At 33.0% G+C, this 26,382-nt stretch overlaps 2 protein-coding genes across 6 annotated transcripts; one reads left to right on the plus strand and one right to left on the minus strand.

Annotated features, from left to right (window-relative positions):
* The first annotated feature begins 581 nt into the window (after positions 1–581).
* Positions 582–22,457, plus strand: fdx1 (ferredoxin 1). Of its 5 annotated transcripts, none has more exons than XR_012385467.1 (8): positions 582–785; positions 3,330–3,454; positions 3,821–3,950; positions 6,415–6,605; positions 13,229–13,320; positions 15,230–15,414; positions 20,191–20,976; positions 21,030–22,457. XR_012385467.1 is itself a non-coding variant. In XM_001922687.5 (4 exons), exons 1-4 carry the CDS (start codon positions 643–645, stop codon positions 6,542–6,544), a joined length of 528 nt encoding a protein of 175 aa, XP_001922722.2. In that variant the 5' UTR covers positions 582–642; the 3' UTR covers positions 6,545–6,817. The 5 variants fall into 5 exon arrangements, 1 of the variants encoding a protein (XP_001922722.2); XR_012385466.1 differs by having other exon boundaries at positions 20,191–20,339; positions 21,311–22,457; XR_012385469.1 differs by lacking the exon at positions 20,191–20,976 and having other exon boundaries at positions 21,311–22,457.
* Positions 8,177–24,775, minus strand: arhgap20 (Rho GTPase activating protein 20). Its single transcript, XM_021478967.3, has 15 exons — positions 24,425–24,775; positions 22,604–22,683; positions 21,330–21,497; positions 19,176–19,325; positions 18,535–18,576; positions 18,354–18,438; positions 18,190–18,267; positions 17,583–17,649; positions 17,311–17,463; positions 16,232–16,413; positions 15,235–15,399; positions 13,212–13,339; positions 12,453–12,633; positions 12,190–12,301; positions 8,177–10,721 (listed from the first exon to the last, which is right to left on the minus strand). The coding sequence occupies exons 1-15, from the start codon at positions 24,497–24,499 to the stop codon at positions 9,664–9,666; spliced, it is 2,724 nt and encodes a 907-aa protein (XP_021334642.1). The 5' UTR covers positions 24,500–24,775; the 3' UTR covers positions 8,177–9,663.
* Positions 24,776–26,382: the final 1,607 nt, after the last annotated feature.

Raw genomic sequence — 26,382 nt, forward strand, 5'->3', positions numbered from 1 at the left:
ATATATATATATATATATATATATATATATATATATATATATATATATATATATATATATAGGCCTCTACATGTGGTTTTTTTTTCATAAGGTTATTCTAGGGGGCTAATAATTTTGACTTAAACTGTATAAGAGATTTTTGGTTTGAAAATGTACATTTACATATATAAAATTGTGTTAATAAGATAAGAAAATATATTTTCTTTTTATGTAGTTTTTATTTTATTATAACAAAACCAAACAAAACATTTTTCGTAAGGAAAGGTCTTGCATTCCTTCTCAATGACAAAAAGAGAAAAATCTTTCCAAAACAAATTACAGTAACTGAAAACAAGTGAACTATAAGGACTCTGGGAGTTGCTTACAAAATAAACAATTAGTATCAATATCTTTTTTCATATCTTACTAAGAGAGTATTCACTAGGTTTGTACGATGATTAATTTTAAATGAAACTTTTACCTTATTTGTAATTAAGTAACATATGACGATTTCTTTCCGGGTTGTCCTACAAATTGACGTCACGACCGTCCAGCTCTGTTTCCGCCTCATATAAATAGTCGAAAGTTTCATTCAGTCAGTCACTCATGCAACCTTGGTAGATAGTTATTCGGCGACCCGTCGACAGTATTTACAGTATTGCAATGTCTGCGTGTGTTTTAAGAGCGTTTCTCCAGCGAGCGGCTGTTATGCGTCAAGCTGCACAACAAACAATCAGTCAAACCAGAGCGTTTCCTCAGAGCTACACACACATTAGAGGAATAAACACATACGCCAATTCACTAAGGTAAGAAACTGCCAAAGTACACAAACATTAAGTGATTAAAACGTATTGTTTTGTCAGGAATTGGGTTTGATATAACTGTACGCAGTTGCGTTCCTAACAGCGTAGCTTACATAAATTGCGTGAACGTCATTACGTTAAATGTCAATACGACTTTTTAATTGTAAAAGAAATACTTTATGAGCATATCCATATAACTAAACGTCACTATTCTCGGTTTCGTGAAGTTCAGATTACAAAGCAATGAATATAATGTTAATAATATAAAATGCAAATATGCAGTGCTTATTGAAATGATAGTGGCTCATGCTGATAGTTATTGTGATGACCTACCTCTGTGATTTGTATGTTAGCACAGAGAACTGTAAACGTGAGAGAAGTAATTTTATTTATTTACTAAAATGACCTTGAGATCACTTGGGTAAAAGTCATGGTTTAGATAAGCTGCTCTCAAATCATCAGTTTGCATTGACACCGAGTTGGGTGTTTAATTGCCAGATACATTGACGTTGATATTTTTTTGCAATGGCTTAAGTGAACAGATATCTTTTTTTCCAGCTTAGGAATATGCTAAACCATTTCTTGACAGTTTGTTTTTTGTAGTTCAAGTTCATCGGCTTACTGGTGTGCTTTGTGTGTAATGTATTTTACTGTATAATTAAATGTTATCTTTCTAAGTCACCAGATCTAATCATAAAAAATTAGATTAAATAGTGTAGACTGTTGATTTGAATGCTTTGATAACAGAGCATGTATGATTAAAGGAATAGTTCGGATGGAGATTTAACGTTTAGTAATTTCACTATTGGCCAGTTTTACATTCACTCTTAGTGATTACACTGGATGTGTATTAGGTGTATTATATTTCTCAGATCGTAATTTGTGCTTAAATCAATCTCTGGAGTGTTTTATTCTGATTGTTCAGTTGCGAAATTCATGTTTCCCAATGTTGACCGTTGTTCAGGGTAATGCTATATAACTGACTGTTCATTCATACTTGCACTAATCTAAAGTTTGGGGTCATTTAGATTCCTTTAAATTAAATTAAATCAATACATCAGTTTTACAAAGATGCACCTAATTAAATCCTTAAGGCACCACAAAAGTTTAAACAATGCATTGCAATCTTTTTCAACATTGATAATAACAGATGTTTTAAGCACCAAATCATCATTTTAAAGTATTTTGATGGATCTTGTGTACTGGTTAAAGGTTACAAATGTATATAACTGACTGTTCTTTCATTCATGCAGTGTTTTAAAGTTTGGGTCATTTAGAGTTCTTTCTAATAAATGAATGCAATACTTAAAGATGCACTTAACTTATATTGTAAGAATCCTTAAGGCACCACAAATGATTAAACGATCCATTGCAATCTTTTTCAACATTAATAATAACAAATGTTAAGAACCAAGTCATCATATTACAATGATTTTTGATGGATCATGTGTAGTGGTTAAAAAGTCAAATAATTTTTTGATCGACTGATAGAAACAATTTACAGATGCATAAACAAGGGGACTTGTGTTTGCCAAATAATAATTGCTTATCACAAAAATACTTTTTAAATAATAATTTATTGCTTTTTTAATAAATATAACCTGTTAAATGAATACCATGTACCATAACAAAATATTTAGTTATTCTTAGTAGTTGCCATATTTATATAATACCATGTTTTATTATGAGTATTTAATTAAAAAGAAATGTATATATTGCAGTGACCTCTCAATATTTCTGTTTTTATTTTGATTAAACAAATGCAGCCTTGGCGAGAACTGGAGTCTTTTTTTACAATATATACAGTAGTCAACATTCGAAGTGAATCAAAAATGTTTTCCACAATTGTCCTAGAACAAGAACGGGTGCTGTTTAAACGTTTTAGGACAATTTTGATGAAAGGTGATGATCTACTTCAAATGTTGACTATTGTATGTTTGTGTAAAACAGTATTTTAGCTCTTTTATCTTCTGTATCACTCCTAAACATAAATGTACAAAATAAACAGACATTATTAAAAATATCTGTATTTGCTTACTGAAGACCACTGCACTGAAATCCCCTCTATCCTCCCTTTGTGTTTGAGCCTCCAAGCATAAATCGTCTTTTCTCAGGAGGATTTTATAGCGGCTTTGGTGAGTTCATGTTATTGTGTACTGACCAGTGGGAGACCATTCTTCATTGCATTCAGCATAAAACTTTTCCTGACGTTCAATCCGTATGAATAATAGAGAAATTACCAGAATTATTAAAAAATGTAACTATTTATACTTGATTAATTTGCAGAAAAACAAAAGAGATATTGATGTAGTTTGTCCAGTCCTTCAAGTTCAACATTTATTATTATTTATGCTCATTTTCCAGATAAAAGCTTTTTACATTTCAAGGGAATCCCTTGAGATCAACTACAAAAGTTTATCCCATATTTTCAGAAAAGGTGCTTAAGAATACAAGAAATCGTTGTTCTAGGTTTTCATAATTCACTTCTAAGAATTGATGGTGATTCCAGATTTGCATTGTAATGCTTAAACAAGTGTTTCTATGCAGGGCTGAAGAGAAGGTGACTGTTCATTTCCTAAATCGTGATGGAAAAAGGATTACGGTGAAAGCTTCAATTGGAGAATCGCTACTTGATGTTGTTGTCGACCGTGATCTAGATATTGATGGATTTGGTAAGATATTTAAGAATAGTGTAAAAGATGCAAGTGCAAAGTGTTTGGAAACTTCAGGTATAAATGTGCACAAATAAAATTGACGATTTCTTATTTCTACCTGCTCTTACCCTTAAAATTGCTTGGTGTGACATTGTTTTCAGGTTTATACGGGTAAATTAAGTAAAAAAACACACACATGTATATAATATATGTGGCATATCAAATAAAAAATGTTGTAAACTGGTCTTTGTTGGCTTTATGTATGTAATCCAAAGGTAAAATGAGGTGAACAGCTAGTACTGTAGTACAAAGGTATTTTAATGCTGGTCATGCTTGTTAACTGGCAGCCTAATATTTCTGTATGTCTGTTTCGGGTTGAACTAGGTGCATGCGAGGGAACTTTGGCCTGCTCTACGTGCCACCTTATTTTCGAAGAGGACGTTTATAAGAAGCTTGGACCCGTTTCTGATGAGGAAATGGACATGCTGGACTTGGCTTATGGGCTTACAGACACGTGAGTGAACCCTGGGTGTTTCTGCTTTATGCTTTGAAACTTCAAATGACCGAACAATAAGAAATATTTGTCCAATTCGTAGCTTTGTTTTGGGAATGGACTACAGTTTGAAGTAGTCCAGTTTGAAAGTTCCATATACTGTATGTAGAGAAAAGAATCAGTAAACCATTTATAGGTTTATTCCCCTGTAAATGTAAACATTGTTGCACTCTATGATTGCCCTGTCTGTTTAAGCATCTAAAGCAGTCCCTGACTGTAAAAGGCTCACATCCAACTGTTTGTGTTGGAAACTTGATTTCATTAGTTTTTAAGCAAAATCATGTCATGTATTAAAATAGTAAAATGCATGGTTATAGGCCTTTTTTTTTTTTTTTTTTTTTTAAGTATTGAATAGGCAACCAGTAATAATAAAGCATTACTAGCGTTATAGGGTTACAAAAAACTATTTTAGAGGAGGACAGTATTTCACTGTTATTTTAACCATAACTCAATAAATTAAGTTTTCCTTCATGCCTTTAATCAGCACAATCAGGGAAGAACAAATGTGCCTGACTATACAACTCAGCATGGATGCTTCACCATTTTTGTTTTTTGTCTTATTTTGGCAATGGGCTATATGCACAGCTAGTGTTTTTCAGCCAATTATAATTTTCTGGTAAAAGCTTAATGTGACTATTTTCAATTTCATAAGGTTCCTTTTACAGCATCGGTGTTGTAATGTATTTACAATAGATTCAGTTAAATAGACTTTAGCATTTATTTAGTTGTTCAAGCGTAAAACCAAATGAAAGAACGTGTAAGCACTAGAGCTCTCAGGATCAGCAGGTGAGTGCCGAAACTCCATTGAAAATACTGTTATAAATTGATATTTATAAAATCCTACATTTACAGACATGATGGGGGAAATGGAATTTAATGCAGGGCTTCTTGTCCGGTCTGAGACCCTATCAGGCAGTGAAGATCACTGATTTTTAAAGAAATCAGACCTTAAACATGGTGATATTATAACGAAAGGACTGGTTTTTTTTTGACTGAAAGCAAGACCGCTCACACTAGTGAACATCTCTATCTGGCATGTTCATCTTTGACAAACATAAATGTCAAATTGAATAATATTGAATCTGTCTGTGATCAGTGGTGACTGTTTCTACACAGATTTTGCTCATTTTAAATGAGCCTAACCTAATGATGTGCATTAGTGCCTGCACATGCCCACATTTTTGGCAGAACTGGTTTTGGAAGAATGTTTCCCATTTATTTTTCCTCAAGGGATATTCAAAGTAAAAACAAGCCATACAAACTAAACTGCAAATGTTACAATCTTTGATTGTATGAAAATGTATGAAAATTGGGTAAAAAAAATATGGCTAAAAGATTGGTCATCTAATGAGAAAAGAACTTCAATCTCATGAGGCATTGTGAATGACACCAATGAATTAAAAAGGGCCGAGGAATACAAAACATTTAAATCTACTGTTTTTAGTATGGTTATAGAAATCTGGTGCTATTGTGCTCTTCAATAATCAATATTAAAACATAATTTCTTAACATCTCTTATGAATTCCAGTGTGTCATTTCCCTAAATCACCTTTCTGCCATTTTACTCTTTAGTACACAACATAAAACATGGTATCTGAAAATGACTAAAAACGGGTTTGTCTGTTTTTATAAATAAACTCCTCCATTTCCAGGGTGTCTGCGGGGTCTTAAAGTCTTTTAAATTATCTTAAATTTCAAAAACAAAACAAATTTTATTTATTTTTTATTTTTTTGTAAAGAGATACAAATTACAACACCTGTTAGACCTTTTTACAGCTAATTTTCTTAATTTTCAAAATCGGAAAGAGAAAACAAAAAACCTAATGAAAAACCTAGGAGTTGTTATTTTTCAAAATAAATATACATTTGACAATGCTAAACTTGTCATTAAAAAAAAGAAACGTTTTGGAAAAAGTGCATACAACTAGACACATTAGTATATGTGGTCAAGAAATAACTACATTTGTTCTTTTCCAATTCTATTGGCCCAACCAGGATATTACAAAAAAATATTAGTGTTTAGCCCTGTATAAATCTAAATTTCATTTATAAGGGTATTAAAAGGGTCTTAAAAAGACCTGAATTTACTTGAAGTCTGCAGAAATTTTGATTTCAGACCCCAGAACAAGTCTGTCTTTTTAAGTTTTATCAGTTACTGTTAATTAATTTTATTTGAACTAATGGAGCAGTTTGTGCAAACCTGTAGAAAGTGGAACAGCACTTTGCTTTGCCTGATCATGGATTTCTCTAATTTACACAAATAATAGTCTTTTGACGTTTTAATAATAGCATTAGGGTGTTGCGTTCATTTGTTGTTGCAAATGACTGTACTGTACATGAAATAATCATACTGAGCCTTGAACTTTAATCTGAATACTCCTAACTGACCTTCACCTCAGTTTCTGCTTTGCATGTTTATCTCCAGGTCTCGTCTGGGCTGTCAGGTGTGTTTGAGGAAGGATCTGGACGGGATGATACTGCGCGTGCCAGATGTGATCTCTGATGCTCGAGCTGACAGTGAAAAAGAGTCCTCCACAGCCCCACCCAAAATATAATCTGAATAAAGCCCATCTGTATATCATAAACACTGCAATATGGAGATATCTTTAATAGCAGGTATTTTAATATGTACTATTTTAATAGAAAACCACAATTTAAATGATAACATTTATCGTTTATGTTATTTACATACTGCCGTGAGTAGATTTTATAATTTCAGTGATTGTATTTTTTTTAATTGTGCAGATTCTGCAACACTCATCTGGTTTTAAATTGCAGATATGCCTGTAGCTGACTTACTGCAATAAATACTATGTTTAACTTTTTAAGTTGCCTTATTTGTTTTACTCTTTATAATAGTAATGATAGTAGTAGTAGTAGTAGTAGTAGTAGTAGTAGTAGAATCAGTCAGGGATGCTTCGATCGGTATCGGCCGATAATCACATTTCATGACTCAATCGGTACTCGCCAATCTGGCTGATCTCATCTCATGAACCGATCGCATGGGTTTGTTTACGAGTTTACAAGCATCCATCCATCCATCACCAATGCTTATCCAGTGTTTTGAGCTGCTGTGGTGCAAGCGAAGCGATCACCCCTAGTCTCATCCAACTTTATGATTTCTCCCAGAGGCTCAGCGAGTCTTCCCTATATTCATACCGGCTCCATGATCCCCAAAAATTAGTTAAAATACCTGCAAATCATGGAGACGATCGTGAATGAGCAAGAGAACAAATCGTGAGAGGCACATTTAGTGAAGTTCTAAGCATTATACTTCTTAGGTTAAATTAATTGAGCAGTAAAGCTATCACGAGTGCAAATCATTGAGCGATCAAGCTGCTGTGAGAGTCTGTGGAGCTGCTGTCAATTGTTGAAGACAAGCAAAATATTTGAATGGTCTGGCATGTAGGCATTTTTAGAGATAACAACTGAAAGTTTTGTGTTTTTGACAATATTGCAAATTCACTAAAGCTGCCTGGAATTTTTTAGATGAAAAAAATGTATTGTTATTTTTAACATGAATATTTAATAATATAACTTGTAATATACTTACTACAAAAAAACAGTAGTTTTTAATCCTATTTTAACTTGTGCATCAAACTTTTTCTTGATTGAGATGTTAAATTCTTCTTTGATCATTTGCAATGTTTCCAAATTGCATTTTGTAATTTTTCTTACCAATTTTTATATCCGTGTTATGTTTTTTTTCTGTGGCGGTTCATTCCGCTGTGGTGAGCCCCTGATGAATATGGGACTAAGTCGAAGTAAAATGAATGGATGAATTATTTTCTTTAAAGCTGCTTCTGGCCATGACACGCTCACACCTTAATGGTTATAAGACGCTTTTAAGGGATGGAAAAATGTGCTTAATGCATTATAAAGCTTGAAGCATTAGAATCTGTACTCCGTATAGGCTGATCACCATGACAAGTATTCAGTACTCTTTATTGGCTGCAAAAATCCTGATCGGAGCATCACTAATCAGTAAAAGTAGTAGTAGTAGTAGTAGTAGTAGTAGTAGTAGTATCAGTAGTTGTAAGCTTAATCATTCTCAAGGTACATAAGTTTTAATTGTTTTTAGATATTTTTATTTCAATATTATTATTTAATGCAATTGTGGCGCAAAAAAATCTAGACATGAGCAACTTTTAAGCTGAAATATGTTGAAAAACTAGGGCAAACTCATATGGGATTACTGGTTTTAATAACATTTATAGTTTAACAAAACATGAAATTCAAAGTACATACTGTATGTCTACATTAAATAGCCTTTTTATGAAGTACAGTATTGTATTTACAATCTCACTACAGTCAAACAAAAATGATACATTCATTTTTAAAATTCTCACAAATATCAGTGTATATAATCCTGTTGGAGCTCAGAAATGTGCCATTCATCTTTTAGGATTAAAATATTTAAAATACTTAATTGTTTTAGGTTCAACAAGGAACGTATTTCCCAACGTAATCCTGAAAAGAAGTTTTGTGACTGTGTGCTGCTTTTAAATAAATACCTTAAATAGTTTTACTTGCATAATGAAAGATATACTGTAAAAGGAAACATGTTACACTTACAACAAAATGTTGTTTTGTTATGATCAAAGATATTTACAAAAAAGGCATTTCATGCTCAAAGTTTGAGATTTCAGTGATATGGCTTGAAACTTGTTAGAATTAATATAAATTAAGTATTAGAAAAATAGCTAAAATATTACAAAAGGAATATGAATCTTTCTATTAATATGTAGCAATCAATTGTTAGATACTGAATACTTAATTTGTATGTACACTTTCAGTTGAATGCACAATTATACAGTTCAGTGCTGACACCTTGTGGACACTTGGTACGAGAAAAATCAGAGCTGTGCGTACGTTGTGTTTACTACAGTTGTGGCAACATGGAAGGCTATAAAAGTATTGATCAAAATGTGTAATTTGACCATGTCAACACATCAACAAGCACGATAACCAACGAAAGAGCTCTATTTTAGACTAGTCTGCTGGTTTTTAAATGACACTTTCACAAATAAAGCTTTAAAATAGCCTTAAGCCAGAAAAAAAAAATCGGACAAATTATTTTTGTCTTATTTTATCAAACAAATATCTAAATATTATTTAATTAAAATGCATTTTGTTGTCGACATTATTGTTATTTTTGAATATAACTCATGGTTACCCCTACGTTTAATGAACACATTTGATATGTCACTTTATTCCTTAAATTTTCTTTTCTTTCTCTACCTTTTATGAAACCTGATTAATGTGAAGAAATCCATTTAAATATATGCATACAAACAGATGGGTTAATTTGTCAAGGATGTTGTAAAGGTATACTGACTTGTATGTATGTGTGCATGTATTCATGTCTTGATAAAAATTGCCACCATAACATGGTCAAACTATGTGTCTGCACGAACTAAAGACACCCATTTAAAACCATCCCAATGCACTCTTTACATGGTCAAATTTCATATTTCTATTTGATCCATACTGCCTTCTATATTCCATATTTGTTTGGACGTTTACTGCCTTCCGTATTAGAAAATCGGGCGATGTGCATGCATAAAATTTGTGCAAAAATCTACTTATACTGTAATCTTAAAATGGCACATTATTGCCATTAATTTAATGCCAGTGGTTATGTGTTGGTTAAAAACATTATTTTTTATTGGCTTCATACAACCCACTGGCTGCTGCTGCAACAGCTGAGTCTGCGTCCTTTCCCAATTGCCTGCTTCTTCGTCAGCTTCTCAGCGATAGGGGAAGCATCGATAATGAAATCCCCAACTATTTTCCCAGAGGAGGGATGCAAATCCAATGCTTTACACCTCAGCTGCTGCTCAGAGAGTTTGCTAGACTTCATATCTGCATTCTGTTCCCTGTGCATCGTCAACTTGCAGCTCTGGCCATAAAACACACTCTGTGGCAACTTGCTCTCCTCTTCTGTATTGGCTTGGCAGGTGAACCTGATGGGAGCAGGAGACACCTGGTAGTCTCCTAAAGTGCTCACAGGTCCCTTGTAGAAAAGGCCTTTCCCGTTCTGTGGGGGTTGAGTCTGTAAGATTGCCTTTCGGTTTAGCTGCTGCAAGGCTTGTTCATAAGAAGGAGGATTTTTGGTCAATTTAGACAGTAAATTCCCCGATTTGTTCATCTGATGATTTGCAGGATATAGTTTCTCACTCTGAAAGCTGATAGATTTTTGGTAATCTGCATCATTTGGAACGAGCCAATCAGATTGCAACTTGGCTGGAGAGTTCAGAGGAGAAAAAGTGCATTCCATTGAGCTCACAGATGAGAGCGCTGGTGAAGTTACATTGGAGGTCGGGGGTGATTGTTTTTCCCTCAGGAAATGAAGCTGTTCAAAGCTGGCTTCCAAAAACACATTACTGTTGACCTCGTCGGGTCTCTGGAACTCTCTCGTTGGGTCTTCGGCTCTCTCTCGGGCTGTTTTCTGCTCATGAGAAGTCAAAGCAAAGGCAGGCATGGAGTGTCTCTGTAATGTGAGGGATCGAGGCTGACGCACGGTGGGTGTGAAGTTTCTGATACGCGTCAGTGGGTTGGAAGAGGTCTTGTTTTCTGGACAGTCGAGGTCGCAGTCACTTAGAGACATGAGAGAGTCCATACTACGACTGTCTTTTAGAGGTCTGGTCTTAGAAATGTCCTCTGTGTCTGTGTTTACTTCATTCTTTAGACTCTCATAACCCGAGTCTGACATCTGGTGCAGGGAGCCAACTAGAGGTGAGAACATAAAAATAGTTTAGATTGAGGAAAAAAAAAAAAAAAATATATATATATATATATATATATGTATATATATATATATATATATATTATATATATATATATATATATATATATATATATATATTAATTATTGACAAATATTGCAGCTGTTGGACAACAAGTTTTAAGGCTGTTTTTGTAAGATAGTGCCTTTTTTAAATATTCATAATTTCAGAGATGCTGCATGTCATCATCCATCAGCCTGTCATACTGAGCAGAGCTAAGACGGTTGATGTTTTGCCACAAGATGGCAACAGAGACAGCATAAATAATGTCCTTAGAGAAGAAAACTATGTTAATTTCAAACTACAGGAGATCAAAACATAAAACGGGTAAGTAACTTTTGAAGTTGATCTAGTGCTGTATTTATGCCATAGTCTGGTAGTGTTTCTGTTAGTCTTTGCTTTGCTTTTTTTGGGATTAATTATTGTGATCTCCCGATTGCAACAGAGAAATACTGGGAAATGTCTCAAGACTGATGGCATTTCATGCTGCTCAGCCTTATAAACTTAAAATGTGAGCAAAATCACCTGTTTTGTCATCACTTTAGACATTACGCTAGAGAATCATTCAAATACTAGCTATAAAGTGACGTTTGTGAATTAGCAACAGTTTCTGCTGTTCTGACATCAGCTGCATATGTGAATGAACGGCGGAAGAAAGTAGTTCCTAGAATAAAAGGATTTTTAAGAGTCTTTGTGTTTGTTTGTTTTTTTTAAATACATGATTATGCCGCTGAACTGTTATATAAGCGCAATATCACACTCGTAGCAGTGCAATATGGCTATAAATGGTCACTGGTGGGACACTAAGGCACTCGATCTGCAGCCTTGTGCCAATGCACGTTACTTGTGTGTTATTGCTTATATATATATATATATATATATATATATATATATATATATATATATATATATATATATATATATATATATATATATATATATATATATATATATATATATATATATGAGTGACTGTAAAATTGTATTGCTGTTATAAAAGTAATTTTTTACAGAATCGGGGCAGGATTTGTAACGCTAATGAAGATTATCTAAACAAACAATACTTAAAATAATTGTTAATAAAGTAAACATGATTTACTAACATTCTTATTCTTCGTATTTTTTGCTAAAAGCCTAAGCATTTTTAAGCGGACAATGTAAAAATTTAACAGTATATTGTTGGCCAAAAAGTTTTATTCAAATAAAATACTGTATTCCTATATTAAATACGTTTTTAAAGTACAGTAAATGTTGTATCGACTTTAAATGTGTAGACTTTTCAAATGTTTCCTTTTCTGTTTTTGTTATTGTTGTTAAGGCTGTAAAACATTTTTTAGGCTGACCGTGCACAGATTGTACAGTTCCATATTGGTGTTTATGTGTTTGTGAAATGTGTCTGTATTTATAGTAACCTGATCCGCGGTTGCTTCTATTGTCTTCAGTCAAATCCTTTAAGAGGGTTATAATTCCATCCCCAAACAGCTCACAGCAGTTGTCAATCAAGACATGCACAAGGTCACACACCTGCACACAGATTACATTTGCAATTACATTTTCATTCCTCCATCTAGATCCATTGTTGTGTCCTTTGGAGTGTAATAATACTGACTACACGTGTACTACAGCAGCTATTACAATAAACTGATGATCATAAAACATGTACACGTGCGCTCACCATTCTGGCATGGTTCTCCTGAGTCTGTAGTTTGCTGCTCCACAGAAAGCTTGGTGCTATACATACAGCCAGGTTGAATGAGTTCATCTGGTTCATCTCCGCATTGAGCTGTATTTGATGAAGCATTGCTATAATGTGTCTCAGAAGCAGGAGATTCTCTTTAGGCAACAGCTGAACAAGCCTGAGCAGATTGATGACAAAATTAAAAATGCTAATAATTATCCCACAATTCATCACATAAACAAATATACCTATAATACACCCAAATGTATATAAATAAACCTATGATTTGTGACTTAAAGCGATTCAGAGTTTAGCCACAAAATTAATTCTGTTACCATTAATGTGTTTTTTAGTCTCTTCTTTTTCTGTTATACACAAAAGATGTTGGAATGTTGGAAACCAGTGACCATTTACTTTTATAGCATTTCTTTTGCTTACTATGGCAGTCAAAGGTAACAGGTTTTCAGCTTTCTTCATAGTATATATTGTATTGTTTTCAATTCATAAAGGTTTGGAACCACTTGAGGAAGAGTGAACAGTGACAAATTTTTCATCTTTGGTTGAACTATCCCTTTAAACATCCACAGAACATTCTCAATCTCTGTAAGCTCATAAAAACTCATAAAGCTAAAATGGGTACTAAACTTAAATCTGCTTAAGGTGTGCAGTGATATTACAGACCTGATCCATCATTATCTAGGTTTTATCCTGAGTAAACTAGCATTATAACGGCTGATATGCTAATCCTAGTGTTACCTCTGGACTTCTTGCAGGTTTCTCTCCATCAAGTGTTCGTCTCTTTCTTCTTTTTGCTCCACTGCTTGGATCCACTGCTCATAAAGCTCCTCACACAACAGACTGCCAGGTATATTGCGTACAAATTCCTACCAGATCCACAGATATGAGAAAGCAGAATCATGACCATGAAGTCATTGTTTACTGATGAGTATAACTGTTCAAAAGTTTGAGGTCAGTTTTTTTTTTTTTTTTTTTAAAGAAAGACATGAATATTTATAGTTGGTGGTTTATTTGGCTGTGGCGGACCCCTGATAAACCAGAGAATAAGTTGAAAGAAAGTTAATAAATATCCATTATTTACTCTGTAAGAATGCACTAAATTGATTAAACGTGACGATGCTTTGTCTTTCAAAGTTTAAAATCAATGTTATTCCTCAAATAATTATTTACTTAACAAAATATGTCAAAGGCATAAATCAATCAAAAGTGAAAATTCTTTCATCTTTTACTGACTTTTTACTCATTTCGAACCTATCTGTGACTCACAAAAGAAGATATCTGTAAACCTGTTGGAAACCTGTGTGGAAATATAAATTGATATCATCTAATTTCAAATTAACAATAATCTACGTATAACTAAAAAGTAATATTCTCTGGTTTTTAATTATATTATTTCATTGACATGCCAGCTAGCAGGGTCATTTAACCTTTGCCTTGCTGACTACAGGCTAAGCCAAAGTGATGCAATTATCAGTTTCACAGCATGGGGTGTCTATTGTTTACTCTTTTCAATCAAATGGTCAGGAGGTTTTGTCTCCAGAACATGATAAGATCTGGCCGGAAAAAGCAGTTTACCCTGCCGACCACAACTCTTAATTTGCATGCTTTGTTTAGCTATATCCCCTCCTCCTAAGAACACAATATAGCCATGAAATCATTGACTTGTGTGAGACTTGTGAGAGACTTGTGAAAGAACTTGCAGTCTGCGGACCTCTAGTAGGCTCTTGCAGACACATGGACATCTTAAAGACGCTGTATGACTGCAGATTAACCAACACATCTCAATAAAGGAATTCTGCTTGTTCCGAGTCTCCTGGACTGGGTTCTTCTCTTCCTTTTCACTCATTTATTTTTTTACAACAACTGTAACTATTGACTTCCATAGTATTTGATTTCCTACTATGGAAGTCAATAGTTACACGTCTAAGTAATAGATTTATTAAATAATATGAGTAAATTTCATTTTTGGGTGCATTATGCCTTTAAGCAGTGCAACTTTTTTTATTACTTTTTGTTTAGGGTCTTTGTTTAACCATTGTAGTTTTTATAATAGGTTAAATTCGTTTTTTTCTGTTATTTATTTATTTATATTATTAAAAAGTTTAAGGACGCATGTCCACCGATGCATTTTTGCATATCTCAAAATGTCAGCACTCTTGTAAAAAAAAAAAAAAAAAAAGCCGTGAGCACTTTTCCAACTGTCAGAGCATGAAAAACAAAGAGCACTTGGCAGTTTGCGTGAAACTGATGCTCAGCACTTCGTCATGCTGCTAGTGTTCTAAAAAATGTGGCATTTACTGAAAACAACTGGAAAAAAATTAACCACCTTAGGTAAACACACAGCCTTAGTATTAGTAATTTAGCTTATGTATTTTATTTTCAGTTATCATTTATTTTATTTGAATTCAAAATATATTAGTTTTATTTTATTATATTTATTTTATATATATATATATATATATATATATATATATATATATATATACATACAGTATATATATATATATATATATATATATATATATATATATATATATATATATATATATATATATATATATACTGTATATAAATCATATTCAAATAGAAATCTAATTATTATTAAATTAATAATAATATTTTACAATAATTGTTTTCACTTTCATTTTTAATCAAATAAATAAAAAATATATCGTAAGAGACTTTGAAAAACAAACTCAAATGTTTACACACTTTTGAACAGTGTACATGAATAAATGTTTTCTCATTCTCCATAGATTACCTTAAACACTGCAGCAGTAACTAGTACAGATTCTCCAGTCAGCGGTTCCTCGTAGTGGCCAGAATCCAGTTTTTCCTTCAGCTCTCGACAGGCCTTCACTCCTGCAGAACGCCGAAATATTCCTCGAGTCACGACGCCTTCGTTGCACAAACACCTCAGCATGTCCTGGAGAAAAACCAGGTGGGTTTAAGATTATGAATAAGGAATAATGTGTTGTTTTTATTGTCCTGTTCTCTATCACATAGTTCAACATGTATTCATCCTGTTTTAACATTACAAATTGCATTACCATAAAAAAAGAATTTGAAAACATTTAAGTCAGCTTTTTTTTTCTCTCTCTCTCTCTCTCTCTCTCTCTCTCTCTTTCTCTTTATTTTTTTTTCAAAATTTACTTCATTATATGTTTGAAATTTCCCATGCCAGGCATGTAACTGTTTTAAGTATAATCAAAATATCACAGTAACCACAAAACTCAAATGTGGAACACAATTACAAATCCAGAATTATCCACAACTTTTCAGTTTAAAAAATATAACATAACAGCTTTTAAAAGATGATTATGGCCAACATTAGATTTGGCATTAATAGTTACATATATTGAAGTGTTTATATGTGTTTTATTTTTTGAAGTATTAATAACAAGCCTTCAAAGTTTCAAATAAGCAAATTATCATATATTAATTGAATATATATGAGCATGTATGGATTTTCAAGCAGTTGCTTAATTTTATTTATTTTTTGTTATCAACAGTAATTTATAAAATAAACCAAAAATTTAAAGTTTACTCAAAATGTGTTTTCGACACACCAAAGAACCAATAACAGTTCTGAAGTGTTTAATATTCAATGCTACTTCAGTCCATTCTTATTATGATGTTTTAAAAGCAGTGAAATGTAGATTCCAGAAACCACACTTTGGTTTAATCATCTTTTTTATTGCCTTGAACCTTTTTTATTATCATTTTTATTGCCTAGAAGTAAATTGGTCAGTACCTACCACAATGGGTGATGGCAAGCTATTATCCTTGATCAAATCAGTGAGCGGTCGACCAAACAGTCGTCCAGATGCAGATGCAATGGTATAAGTAGGAGATTCTGACTGGACAGACCGTTCAGTGCTGGAGCCTCGTTTAAATGCCCAGCTGAGTAGAGACATCCTCCTCCTCCTGTTCTTCTGATCTGAAGGAGAAACATCAGACAGATGAGGAACAAAACATTGATTTCAGCACATCTCTATTCTATATGGACTCTTTTTGTAGAATATATGTCTTAAAGGGGACCTATTGTGCAAAAATCACTTTTACAAGGGGTTTAAACACAGTTGTGTGCCAACAGTCTGTGAATATCGCCAGCTTGTAATGGTAAAAATATCTACATTTTATTCTTTATAATCACACTTCATAAAAACAGTATTTTGAATACTATTGACATATTCTCCCTTTGTACGTGTCATCAGAAGGAGAAAGACCCGCCTATTTATGACAATCTCCTTCCTTCTTAGCATAGGTTGGTTTTGTTTTTGAATTTGCCACTATGCTTACACATAGGCATTTGTCTCTCCGCCTCTAATGTGAAGAGGGCGTTGAGCACAATCTCATTTGAATTTAAAGTGACAGTCACCAAAACGGCACAATTTGGATTAAAGCCTAAAAGCGGCAGTTTCATATACATATGCTGGCTGTTCAATGTATTTCTGAATTTGGGGTGATAAAAAGAAACATTTAAAATCACTTCAGTAAAAACCGTTGACTTAATAAAATGTGTCAAACATAAGAATTAAGAATTGTGAATCTAAATTCATCCAGTGCTTAGATTTTTGTGCTAAAAATGTATGCAAATTAGCATATATTTGATAAAATACAGCATCTTTTGCACATTTATGCATAACATTTTAAAACGTGAATACAAATATGAAACTGCTTGAAATTCTTAATGTATTCAATCATTTGGGTGATAGGTATTAGTTAAATTTGTGAGCAAAACACAAGTTGTGGTGGTATTATGTGCATACAAAAAAAAAAGAACATATTACTGTATGTGTATTACTGTACTATTTTGAAAATACCCATATCTCACCAGAGTGTGTGCAGCTAATCTGACTGTGCTTCAGGAAGAACTGACAGTGGGCATCAATGGGCATCAGTGCCATCTGACTGTAGGTTGACGTCACTGCATCTCGCTGCAGCAGCCGAATGTGGCTCATCTTGATACTGTACGGAAACTCGTGACCTTGTGGAACAAAAACACATTTAGAAACTTACTGAGCATGGAGATATTCGGAAAGTAAAATTATTGTATTTAATATATTAATTTACAGATAAAATGTTTGATTCCTGATCAGCTCTCACCAATTAACGGGTATGGAGTGTCGTCTTGTTTTGAACACACCCACAATTTATAATCTGTTACTCCACCCTGTGAAGAAACATCAAAACAATCAATCAGTTAAATATTAGTAGATTAGTATAAAATATTTATTTATTCATTCTTTAAAAATATTATAATCAATAATAATATGAATTATATTCTTTAATCACAACAAAGACTAAAATAACGAATGTTAAATAAAAAAACATTAATAAAATTGTAATAAAAAAAATACAATAAGAATTGCTACAAATGTATTCAATTATTATTAACTATTTGTATTAGCATAATATTATTAATAATAATACTTAATAATAATATTAAAAACTACTATTAATATTATTATTACTATTTTTATTATTATTTTATTTATTGCACATTAAAAAGCAATCCATAAATTAAAAACTAAAAATTATTATTTTTTATTAGAAAAATATTAATATTAAAGAGTATTAATGCTAATAATTATTAATTTACAAATAGAATAATTAATAATACAATAATTTATATTATTATTATTGTTGTTGTTGTTGTTGTTGTTGTTGTTGTTGTTGTTGTTGTTGTTGTTGTTGTGCAATCTAAACTTACCGAAAGACCAAACTGTTGCAGTGCTGTGCTAATGACATCAGATGTACAATCTGTGTTGCTGACAAAAAGAGTCTTGGCCTACAGAGACAAAAGCAAAATTACATTCATTTCCATTTCCAAACTACTGTTCAGTATTTTAAGAGCTCAAATCATTTAGTCCTTACATAGGCACAATTCCCAACATCCTTTGCAAATATCTTGAGCGGAATCATCTTCGGCTCATCACACTTTTTCTCTTCCTTTATACAACTAAACAAAATGAGAGATTATATAATAGATATCGATGACATATTTCTTTATTTTTATTATTGTATAGTTTTTTAAATAAAAGTATGAAGGACTGACCCTTCAATGAGAAACAGCCACCTGTCTTTCTCTTCTGAAGTGCTGTAGACACACACAAAACATTTATTTTAACAAGAGAAATCATATAGATAGCAATACATACACAGTCAAATTAACAAAAGTACTATAAAAAAATTAAGCAATATAATATTTATTTTTCACTTTGTTAGGGTCCTACAAACATAAAAAGTAAACCGTTTTGAAAGACATTGGAAGAAAGGTTAACTTGCTGTTATCGTTAACATTAATCAACATCTAAAGACAAAATCACTGACCTTAAATTAGACTGACCTGAAGATTTTAACCTAAGTAACATCTACATATTTGTTCTGTTTGTGTTATTAGTTGTATTTGGCCATTTGGTATTCAATAATGTTTTAGAGTAGTAGTTTCTTCTGCAATACTAAAATTCAAATTAAGTTCGAATTAAATTCACTGAAATGCTACATGGTTCAAAACAGCAGCATAAATGTTTACCCCTGTACATAAATATCCTAATTTGAATGAATGCTGTAGGAGTATTGCTACCTGTGGTATTGGAAATGGTGTTGTATATCAATATTTTTAGGATGGTGTGTCAAATTTAGAAACTCCAGTATGGTGAATACACTAATATACAGTGGATGTGTGTAGATATGTACCTGAATGTGGCCACACAGTTAGTGGTGGGCCAGCCCATGACGAAGCTCCTGTCTGAAGCTGGACTGGCCTCACAAACCTCATCCACACAACAAGCCGTCCACATCTCGCTGACCCGCACACATGCCTTCTGCTTCACCTGCAGCACCGACCTAAAACAAACAACGAGCAAAGACATTCAGGACTATACCATACTGTACATACACATAAGTGTTATTGCTCTTTATCAGGGGTGCCTAAACTTTTTCTTATGAAGGGCCTTTAACCAATCTTGATTGAGCGTGGTGGGCCAAAGTGAAATATGCCTTAAAGAGTTAAAGAAAAAAACTCTTACATGAAAGTTGCCATTAATGAGTTCCTCATTTATTTAAATAAAAAACATTATTTTATATTAACTAATGCATTATATTTTTCCATTTTATAATGAACTTCTTACAGTTAAAACAACCCCATCACCATCATTGTCCTCTATCCGTTGAGTGACTATTTATATGAAAAAAAAAAAAGATTCATTTACAACATTTAATTTAATCAATTATTTTCAGTTTGCTTTTTTGTGTAGCTCAGCAATAAAACAAACAAACAAACAAACAAAAAAGTTTATGGTAAATTAGAAATCGATCTCTGTTAAAGGCATTCGCACAACCCTCTCCATCAGTGTCACTGTCTTCTCAGATGGGATAGTGGGCCAAATCAAAGGTTACCAAGGGCCAACTTTGGCCCGTGAGCCCTAGTTTGGACACCTCTGCTCTATACGCACTAAGTCTAAATCAGGTTTTTTTTAAAGATTTAAGCCTTCATTCAGCAAAGATGCAATAATTTATTAAAACGGAGAGTAAAGATGTTTATGGTGTAAGATTTCTATTTCAAAACAAAGTTATTTTAAACTTTATATTCATCAAAAATGCATAAACAAAATGAAGCAGCGCAACTACTCTCAGCATGGATAATAATACAGTGTGTAAAGTTGTGAAGCATATTTTATAAGAAATTATATTTAATTATTTTCACATGTAGGCAACACAGAAGGTTGCTGGTTCGAGTCCCGGCCGAGTCAGTTGGCATTCCTGTGTGGAGTTTGCATGTTCTCCCCCTGTTCCCGTGGGTTTCCTCTGGGTGCTCTGGTTTTCCCCACAATCCAAAGACTTGTACTATAGGTGAATTGGGTAAGCTAAATTGTCTGTTGTTTATGTATGTGCATAAGAGAGTGTATGGGTGCTTTTCAGTGCTGGGTTGCACCTGGAAGGGCATCTGCTGTGTAAAACATATGCTGGATAAGTTAGCGGTTCATTCCATTGTGCTAACCCCTGATGAATAAAGGGACTAAGTTAAAGAAAAATGAATAAATGAATAAAATTTCACATGTAAATCTTTGTAATTATTAGTGAAACTCACTATCAGGTTTTCTACTGTAAACTTTAAAAAGTAAATCCAGAAGCAGATATTTTCAGTGTAATAATAAATGTTTCTTGAGCAGCAAATCCAAACGTTGCAAATATTTCTGAATGTTCATGTGACACTGAAGATTGGTGTAATGATGCTGAAAATTCAAATTTGTCACAACAGGAATAAATGTAGTTTTATTAGATATTTAAAGTTATTATTTTCTAACTAAATTTCACAATACTGCTAAATTCACTGTATTTTCAGTCAAATCATGATAAAAACTAGAATGGTAACTTTTGAAAGCAAGATAACTTCAACCGTTGAATCATTTATGTAGTCAAAGATTAAAAGGACTTTTCAGGAATCGCTAATTTAATATTTTTACATTTATTCATTAAGCTTATGCTTTTATTCAAAGTAACTTACAAATGAGGATAAAAGAAGCACTTTAAATCACCAGAGAGTTGCAGTATATAAATGCCTTGGCTAATGTTATTTATCCATTAATTAATCGATTTTATTATTTTGGTTTAGGTTTAGGACGGACGTTTATTTCTCCCATAATTTGACATTTTGCTTTTTATCAAAACATTAAAAAGGCATTTTATATGTACATTTATGCTTTGGATGTATATAATAAGCACTATTTAATTGTACTTTTATTTTAAAATGACAAATTTTAAGTTTTAGTCACCAACATTCTACATCTTGTCTTTGAGTCTGACACATGTGAGTGTTTATTTCTCATCAGTGAATTTCCTCTTCCATACTTGGCCTTGGTGATGATGAGCAGATCTGTGAAGAGGATGAGGTATCTCTCCTGGGTCTGAAGGCCTGTCTGCAGAAGCGCATTTCCTTGGCAAATCAGCTTTCTGGTCGGGCTGAGAAGAGACTGAATCAGGGCCCAGATGTCCTGACTAACCTGAGATATACAATCTCTGAAACACATACACACACGCACAAAAGAAAAATAGTCAATACTGGCAGCAGAACACAGGAAAACATAAAAAATACAGACAAATCCCTCGTAGATGTTTGCTTAAACACATCCAGCCTATCAGTGGGTTTGTGATAATTTATGGCTTTTGACGTTAGCACATTGTCACTTGCTCCAATGAGAAATGAGCTCCAGAGATACAGCTGAACGTCAGATAAAAGGTAGATTTCAAATACAAACACTCTTTAGACAACTTTTTTACACACATACACAGATGATTGTAAGACCACACACACAGACACAGTCTGCTTCTTTTGGTAGCATCTCTTCATTGTCTCCTTTCAAAGAAATGAAAATATATTCTAAAGCCACACAAGCACTAAGAGTGACATTATTATGCTTTTTGAGGGAAACAAACTGCTTGGTGAGTTTGAATCTGGCTGTAAAAAATCCTCATTGCCATAAAATTTTAAGCTGAATCAAATTAACATAATGAGTCCGTTGAACTTTTATTATATTAAACTGACTTAGACAGCTTGCATACCTTATAAATCTAAGACAGAACATAATTAACTTAGCCAACAACCTAAAAACAAGCTGTCAGGACTAATCGATCATATAGTTTTTTACAGTGTGGCTGCAAAATGGTTTAATGGTCATGTTTGATCTACACTCTCCGAAATAAAGGTACAGGAGCTGTCAAGGGGACAGTAGCTTTTCAAAAGATACATATTTGTTTCCAAAGAGTCCACAATGGTACCTCAAAAGTGCATATTAATACCCAAATGTACCTAAAAGAAAAAAATGTTTGAAGTACCGTTATGGACCCTTCAGGTACAAATATGTACCTTTTGAAAAGACAGCTATTACTTTATAACAACCATGATTTTAACTCTCAAAACTGTATTTTCAATTTACTATATTAGTACATATTTCTATATTCAGCTGCTTTGACACAATCTACACTGTAAAAGCTCTATAAAAACATATGAATGAATGAAATGTGAAATATGGTAAAAGTGTACCATTTATTTACACACTGATAACCATTTGAATAATCATTATATTTAGTAAATCTAAAGTTAATTTGCTTAATTGTTGTATTACCTGGAGACAGGTTTGGACTTTGAAAGAGCTTTGCTGAGGATAACTGAGGGAGCAGATTGTCTGCGCTGAGAGAAGGATTTCTGGAGAAAGAAGAAAAGACAGTACGATTTAAAAAGATGTAATCAGCGTCATACAACACACAGAAAATCAGAGAGACGCTGGTTTTCTGCATTTTTCCTATGGCATGTAGTAATTATAGTGATCTTCCTAAATAGTATATCATTTGAAAGCTTGAAAACTCAAAATGCATATTGTGAAAAACCATTCGGAAATCGGACGTCGCATAAATATGGAAACGAAATGCTATTGTTGAGCTCCTCCCCCTAATGGACGGTGTCAGGTTTCGTTTTACAAAATTAAGGCGTTTTACAATCACATCGTTTCTAATCTAAACATATCAGACAGTCACCGTACGGTTCAATACTTGGTGACTTGAGGCAGAACTTGAGGCAGGAGCCAGGAGGTGCTTAAAAACAAACTAACTGGATGGATTTGGGTGTCACCTGGTGGCTATTTTTGGTAAAGCGCCTATAACTTCAACTTTAAGATTAGACCGGTTAGACAAATTGATTTGTCTAAAAATACATTTGTAAAAAATATTTTATATCAAATAAAGTGTAGTATTATTTTTACAGTAAACGTTTAAGTTTAATTTTATAAATTCAACCATATAGTCTGCTGTCTTAAAAAGAAACCACCTTCAGGTCTGTTTAACAACAACTACACAAATGTATTACATGTTTACATCGTCATTTAAAAGCAGTACATTTGGCAAATAAGTGTGATGTTTTAGCATATTTACAAAATATTTTAATTAATAATAAGCTAAAATACGGTTTAGTTTTATATTAGAGAAAATTTTGTCAATTTATTTGTATGAATATTGTATATTTAAGTGTTGAAAGTACCGCTCTTTATTATATATTTTTTCAGCTGTTTGCTAAATTTGGCACATATTGTTATATTTTCTAAAAAAAAATACCAAAAGACAAGTGCATCCATTGAGTGCATTGTAGGTTGAGTTGACAGCTATTTAAAAAGTTCATATCTTAAATACAAATCAAGTTTTAGTTAATTAACATTCTTTTGCAAAAATGCGAGCTAATATGTTTGACGTAAAACAAAAACTAAATGTATTGATTGCATCTCTTATATAACGCAAAATCACATTACAGCTGAGTGATTCAATACTCCCTAATATTGTTGTGTCCTCATTATCTGAGCTATTTTATGTGCCTTTTTTAGCACATCATTCGTTTTTTTTATGCTGTTACATTCACTAATCTCCTTTTACCTTCATTTGAATTGTACTTTTTAATTATTTTACTGAATTTGTTTTATTAATCTTCTTAATGGAGCTTTGTGAATGGGAGTTAAACCCTGGAGAATTCTGCACCAGCTGTATTGATCTGGCAAAACAGAGTGACAATAAAACAAATCACTGTCGTATAAGTAAAAGAGTATAGGCTGTACCATAATTTAATCACATTTAATCGGCTATAATGTACAAAATCTAAAACAATATTCACTCTAAAATAATCTCAGTAGTTTTAAACAAATTTGGGTTAAATGCTGCAAAGAAAATAAATAAATAACCCAACAGTTGCCCATACTACATAAATTTGAGTTAAAACAACACAGGATACATCACACATTATATGTATAATCTTATAGTTATAATTATATATATATATATATATATATATATATATATATATATATATATATATATATATATATATATATATATATATATATATATTTTTTTTTTTTTATGATGACGTTATGTTGTTTATCATCCATTAGCATTGCTTTACTTACATTGGAGAGATGATATTCCCCACAACTTTTGGTTCGGCTCCTCTTCTGCCATCCTGGCTCATGTAGTGGCCCCATATTCAAAAGTAAAAAAACACTAGAGGTGATTTAGAGGTCTGACCAGATCAATGTTTCCATATCATCACCTGCCTCTGGATAATCCTCTCCACACTTTTGTCCTGCGCTTCTCTGTTTCACTGAGGTAGAAACACTGAATCCAGGGTTGAAATCCACTCTTCGATCCTACACAAGCTCCACACTTTGATTTATCCGAGCAATGTATTTGTCTTTCCCCTCTGAAAGATGGAAGATTATGTCTGTGTCTCTGAGCAGCAGGGGGAGGATTTAGGGGGCGGGATCTCGGTTCATAATGGGATATAAGTCTGTCTATACAACATATGGCTACAGTTTTGACAGAGGAGATCATGTTTACACTTTGTAGAACAACTGTATGCTGTTATAACTGTTTGATTTTTGGGAAATTTTGATATTTTGACTGATACTTTGAGGAGATTTTATTTAATATTTTTTGATAATAATGGTTTGGTTTGTCCTCGCACCCTATACCCCCTCCTTACCGGGATGAGTAAATAGTCAGACAAAGTTAAGCCTCTTTTCTCACCAGATGTAGCCAGTTTGATTGACGCTTGTTTAAACTGTATTCATACTTTAGTCACTGTACTCCATCAGGTTGTCTCTTCTTTCTGATTGTTTAGTAAATCTGAACAAATGTTTGCTTAATAAAGTAAATTAAATGTCAGACACAGGAAATGAGATCTTCATATAATAGTGCCAACATTTTTTACTGATTTATAAATTGGTTAAACACAACTCTGTAAACAATAGTATAATCAATAAGTCAAGATAATGTTCTATGTTCATAAATTAAACATGCTTTAACGTCCTTCAGTGTTATGAAAGATTTAGCCTGATGTTTTGAATTAGTTTACTGTAGTTAAAATTACTTTAGCAGTAATTATTTATTCATTGTCTGAAATACTAAGTGAAAAATCCAACAGTTAAATAGTTAAATATATACTTTCTAAATATATACATATTTTAGAGCAATAGTTCACTCAATTATTAACATTCTGTCACCATTTACTTCAGTTGACAAACCTTTATGGGTTTCTTTTCTGTTAACACAAAAGAAGTTATTGTGTAGAATGATGGAAAACAATAACCACTGACTTTCATAGTGCTTGTTTTGTTCATTAATCTTTTTTCTTTTGGGGTGAACTGTCACTTTAAGGAATTTTTTTTCTTGTATTACCTCACTCCTAATACTGTACTCATTCACTGCCTATAGTTATTTCGTTTATTACGTATTCTATTTTGTTATATAAATTGTATTTTGTAATTCGGTCTCACACTTGATTCTGAAGCTATACAGTACATCTGTCTCAGAATGGTGTTTTTTTTATGTTGATATATCTTCTATGGCAATTCATTACTTTTTTTATAACTGTCTTTTTATTTTTTAGGGGTTTTATCACCTTTAATTTGGATAAGACCTTGGAGGTTACAAAAAGGAAAATATTGGGAACAGAGAGAGGGGAAGGGTCAGCAAAGGATCTTGAGCAGGGAATCAAACTCGGGTCGCCATGAGCACCATGGTCCTATTTATTCATTCATTTTCCTTTGGCTTAGTCCCTTTATTCATCAGGGGTCGCCAAAGCTGAATGAACCGCCAGCGTATCCAGCATACGTTTTACACAGCGGATGCCCTTCCACCTGCAACCCAGTACTATGAAACACGCATACACACTCAGACAAACTCATACAATGGCCAATTTTTCCATTCACCTACACCTTTGGAAACCGGAGCACCCTGAGGAAATCCATGTGAACACGGAGAGAACATGCGAACTTCACACAGAAATGCCAACCAGCACAGCCAGGACTCGAACCAGCAACCTTCTTGCTGTGAGGCGACAGTGCTAACCACAAAGCCACCATGT

Source organism: Danio rerio, chromosome 9, assembly GCF_049306965.1.
Source record: "Danio rerio strain Tuebingen ecotype United States chromosome 9, GRCz12tu, whole genome shotgun sequence".
In the NCBI taxonomy this organism is placed as follows: domain Eukaryota; kingdom Metazoa; phylum Chordata; class Actinopteri; order Cypriniformes; family Danionidae; genus Danio; species Danio rerio.